Source organism: Cebus imitator, unplaced genomic scaffold (genome assembly GCF_001604975.1).
Source record: "Cebus imitator isolate Cc_AM_T3 unplaced genomic scaffold, Cebus_imitator-1.0 Scaffold222, whole genome shotgun sequence".
NCBI classification, from domain to species: domain Eukaryota; kingdom Metazoa; phylum Chordata; class Mammalia; order Primates; family Cebidae; genus Cebus; species Cebus imitator.
The window spans coordinates 1,344,089-1,349,470 of NW_016107537.1; the positions used below are offsets into that span (position 1 = coordinate 1,344,089).

Here is a 5,382-nt window from a genome sequence, read left to right on the forward strand (position 1 = left end):
AATGGCGCGATCTCGGCCACCGCAACCTCCGCCTCCCGGGTTCAGGCAATTCTCCTGCCTCAACCTCCTGAGTAGCTGGGATTACAGGCACGTGCCACCATGGATGGGCTGGTTTTTAAGGTTAACCTATGAAACCTCCATTAGTCATGTCTGTTCTTGTAGTAATCTTAAGAGTGTTCCTCCTGAAGATGATGTGACATAGGGCTTATGTTCAAGAAGTGACAAATCATCATGAAGCAATCAAGAAGACTGAGTCCTTGACAAGGAGCTGATAGCAAGGTCAAAGGTATGCTGGAGAGGGAGGGCCATTTAGCTTCAGAATGCACCACACAGCCTCTTTCTCCATGCCAAGCCCTTTCCTCAGAAATTTAAAATCCCCTGAGGTATGGTCATAACACCCATAAAGAGTGGGACACAAATAATGAAGTAAGGAGAAATTATTTGGCAAGGTTGCACAACTTGTTGTGCCTGAATTATGTGATCCATGGACATCTCTCAGCTTATTCCATAAGCATACATTTATACGCATTTGTCTGGATCCACAAGTCATTTTCATAGAAGAGGATTTTTGGGCGGCGGCGGTGGGGAGGGGAGGCGAGGAGAGAGCGGAGTCTTGCTCTGTGGCCCAGGCTGGAGTTCAATGGCACAATCTCGGCTCACTGCAACTTTCCCTCCCAGGTTCAAGTGATTCTCCTTCCTCAGCCTCCTGACTAGCTGGGATTATAGGTGTCTGCTGCCATGCCCAGCTAATTTTTGTATTTTTACTAGAGATGGGGTTTTGCCATGTTGGCCAGGCTGGTCTCAAACTCCTGACCTCAGGTAATCCCCCAGTCTTGGCCTCCCAAAGTGCTGGGATTAAAGGCATGAGCCACTGTACCTGGTAAGAGGAGAGTATTTTTTAAACAAGAAAATCTATAATCTTAGTAATCTTTGTTAGACAGAAAAAAGTATTGAAAGAAAAATAGAAAATTAGGTACAGAAGCTCAGTTCCATTCAGCTGTGCTCAATTTTGGTAACATATTAAACATGGTCAAACACTTTCCCATATTCCATGTCCCCCTCCCCACCATATACCATGGCATTTTTTTCAGATGAATAAAAACAAAGCTACAGACATGAATGCATTACCGAATGTCAAACTTGCGATGACCTGGCTCAAGCAGCAGAGGGTGCTCAAGATACTTCTGGATTACGTGCACTTGGCCCTGGTTGTCTATAAAATCGAGAAGCTCTGAAGCCTCTGAGGAGATGAGAATGCCTTCACCTAACAGGGAAAAAGCAAAAGAGAAACCAGTCCAATTTAAATCAAGAGCTTTCTATAAAGGCAGAAAGGAAATATGAACAGCAAAAACCTCACAGGAGGCTTTCATTGTCCTGCTCACCTTTTTCCCTCCCTTCCTTACTCAAGTCTCTCCCACGCTCCCTTCTCTCCTCAAGAGCACCCAGGATCATCCTTCCAACTCTTTTTCCATATGGGACTGTCAATGCTGTCTTGGCTGGCTACAACCATGAAATCTCAGTTTTATAGAAATTCAAAGTGTCTAAGCACTCAAAATAAACACCACTGCATAACTGGTCACTGGCTACCACAATAAAGACTACTACCATAAATCCTCTTCCTTCACTATATCTTGTAGAAATACCAGGAAGGTTAAGGCATAAAGATCAATGTTCAAGTATGTTCCTTGCAGCATTGTAACAGAAGAAACTGGATATGTTGGAATTGTCCATTAACATAAAATAATCAATATATCCCTTTTAATAGCTTGAAGTATAATTCATATACCATAAAATTCATCCTTTGAAAGTGCACAATTCAATGGTTTTTAGTATATTCAAGAGTTTTACCACCATTACTACAGCTTTTTTTAAAATCAGTAGTTCATACCTTTTTGATGCATATGCACATGGCATAAATTCACCACAGTTTGTTCAATCACTAACTCATTGAAGGATATCTGGGTTGTTTTCAGTTTGGGGCTATTATAAATAAAGCTGCTATGAATAATCATGTACAGGTTTTTGTGTGGATGTAAGTTTTCATCTCTCTGGGACAAATGCCCAAGAGTGTAAAATTGCTGGGTTGCATGGTAGTTACACATTTCATTTTATAAAACAATGCCAAACTTTTTCCAGAGTGGCTGTACCATTTTACATTTCCATTAGCATTGTATTAGTCATCCGATTTATCCTTCCCAGCATTAGCTGTTATTACCATTTCTTATTTTAACCATTTTAATAAAAGTGCAGCGATGGCTTGTTGTGTTTTCAATTTGCATTTGTGTAATGGTTAATGATATGGAAAATCTTTTCATTTGCTTATCTTATTCTATATAGCCTCTTTGACAAAATACATGATCATGTCTTCTGCCTTTTTTTTTTGAGACGGGATCTTGCTCTATTGCCCCAGATGGAGTGCAGTAACATGATCTTGACTCACTGCAGCCTCAACCTCCCAGGCTCAAGTGATCCTCCCGCCTTAGCCTCCTGAGAAGCTGGGACTACAGGTGTATGCCACCGCATCGACTAATTTCTATATTTTTTTGTAGAAATGGGATCTTACTGTTTGCTCTTTTTCTAATTGGATTGTGTGTCTGTTGTTGTTTACTGTGAAGTTTTAAAAGTTGTTTCTATATTCTAGATCTGAGTCCCTTGTTATATATGACTTCAAAATCCTTTCTCCCAGTTTGTAGCTCATCTTTTTATCCCTAATGAGGTGTTTCAAAGAACAAAAGTTTTATTTTGATGAGGTTCAATTTATCAATTTTTACTTTTATGAATTATACTTTTGGAGTCAAGTTCAAGAACTCTTTGCTAAGCCCTATTTCCTTTTTTTCTGAAAAATTATTAAGTCCACAATCTATTTTTAGTTAGTTTTGTATAAGATATGAGGCTTATGTTGATGTTTGTTTTTCTGCCTGTTGATATCCACCTTATCTAGTACAATCTGTTGAAAAGCTTATCCTTTCTCTATTGAATGGCTGTTGCACCTTTTTAAAAAGAATGATGGGCGTATATGTTTTGGTCTATTTTTGAGTTCTCTATTTTCTTCCATTGATTTATATATACACATATATATAATATATAACATACATATATTTATAATATATATTCTATATTATATATATAAAATATAACATATATATATTATATTATATATATATATATATAATATATATTATATATATATATATTTTTAGACAGAGCCTTGCTGTGTTGCACAGTGGCATGATCTTGGCTCACTGCAACTCTGCCCCTGGGTTTTCTCATGCCTCAGCCTCCTGAGTAGCTGAGTACAGGAATGCACCACCACACCTGGCTAATTTTTTGTATTTTTAGTAGAGATGAGGTTTCACCATGTTGGCCAGGCTTGTCTCAAATTCCTGACCTCAGGTGATCTGCCTGCCTTGGCCTCCTAAAGTGCTGGGATTGCAGCAGTAAGCCACCGCATCTGGCCTCACTAATTTATGTTTCTATTTTTCCATCAATACTACAGTGTATTGAGTGCTATAGCTCTAAAATATGTCTTAATATCAAGTAGCATGTTTATTTATACTTTATTCTTTTTCAAGATGTTTAAGCAATTCTAGGGCTTGTGCCTTTCCACGTGAATTTTTATTTTATTTTACTTTTATTTAATTAATTAATTTATTTATTGAGATAGAGTCTTGCTCTTGTTGCACAGGCTGGACCTAAGAGATTCTCCTGCCTCAGCTTCCCGAATAGCTAGGTTTACAGACACCAGCCACCATGCCTGGCTAATTTTTGTATTTTTAGTAGAGATGGGTTTCACCATGTTGGCCAGGGTGGTCTCAATCTGACCTCTGGTGATCTACCCACCTTAGCCTCTCAAAGTGCTGGGATTACAGGCATGAGCCACTGTGACTGGCCTCCATGTGAATTTTAGAAGCAGCTCCATGTCTACACAAAAATCTTGCTGAGATTTTCATGAGAATTACAGAAACCTATAGACCAGTTTGGGGTAAACTGACATCTTTACTATCCTGCAATCCATGAACACAGTATGTCTGTCCATTTCTTTAGGTTCTCTTTGACTTCCTTCATAATCATTTTGCAATTATCAGCGTATAGCGCCTGTACATGTCTTGTTAAATTTATATACAGCATCACATTTTCTCTGGGGTTACTGTAAGCAGTATTGTGGTTTTGGTTTTGGTTTTCACTGAGATACAGTTTTTGCTCTGTTGCCCAGGCTGGAGTACAATGGTGCAATCTCAGCTCACTGCAAGCTCTGCCTCCTGGGTTCAAGGGATTCTCCTGCCTCAGCCTCTTGAGTAATTGGGATGACAGGCTCTCGCCACCAAGCCTGGCTAATATGTGTATTTTTTATAGAGACAGGGTTTCACCAAGTTGGCCAGACTGGTCTCAAACTCCTGACCCCAGGTGATTCACCCGCCTCTGCCTCTCAAAGTGTTGGGACTACAGGCATGAGCCACCGCACCCAGGTAAGTAGTTGTGTTTTTAACTTTGTTTCCACATGTTCATTGTTGATATATTAAGTTTTGTGTGTTGCTCTCATATCCTGCAACATTGCTGAACTCACTCTTCAGTGAGTTGTCACCATTTCTTATTTTAGCCATTTTAATAAAAGTGTAGTGACAGCTCATTGTGGTTTTAAGTTGCTAGAACCTTCTGATCTATGCTTCAGATTTATAGCTGATTTCTACCTGGGTCTCATGCTTTCAGTGTAAATGAATTTAATTCAGTTCATTAATTCAATGATCTATCTTTCCCAAAAGTTAACCCCCTTCTCAACTACCCTGTTCCTGTCACTTGTTCTACCATCTGATCAGCTTCTTGAACAAGAACTGCAAATCAACCTGGAAAAGCTCCCTTCCTCTCTTTTCCTACACACATGACTCATGCTATTTCATCTCCCTCAGGAATCATACTTAGATTTTTTGATATACCAGTATCCAAAATTATAAAATCAATTTAAATTTTATGTATCATTTTATACCTACAAAATGAGAAAACAAAAATGATGACACTATTAGTGAAAGTTTGTCATGAACTGCTCTGTTAGCTCACATGCCTTTGAAAAAGCAATAGAGCACAGAGCAAAAGCCATCAAGGTTTCATGTCATTTGAGCAAGTCATTTTTCAAACTTACTCTAAAGAAAGATTTAAGAAGAAGGAAGAGTTGAGGCCGGGTGTGATGGCTCATGCCTGTAATCCCAGCACTTCGGGATGCAAAGGTAGGAAGATCACTTGAGCTCAGGAGTTCAAGGCCAGCCTGGGTAACATAGTGAGACCTCATCTCTACTAAAAATCAAAAAATTAACAGGGTGTGGTGGTGCATGGCTGTAGTCCCAGCTACTCAAGAGGGTGACGTAGGAGGATTGCTTGAGCCGGGGAAGT

At 39.3% G+C, this 5,382-nt stretch overlaps 1 protein-coding gene across 2 annotated transcripts in view; it reads right to left on the minus strand.

The window, feature by feature from the left end:
• The window catches only part of TTL (tubulin tyrosine ligase), a 31,807-nt gene that overhangs the window by 12,974 nt on the left and 13,451 nt on the right, over positions 1-5,382 (minus strand). For both annotated transcript variants that reach the window (XM_017549816.2, XM_017549815.2), the window contains exon 4: positions 1,129-1,264. In XM_017549816.2, the coding sequence (XP_017405305.1) occupies positions 1,129-1,264 (136 nt within the window). The remainder of the gene's footprint in view (positions 1-1,128; positions 1,265-5,382) is intronic.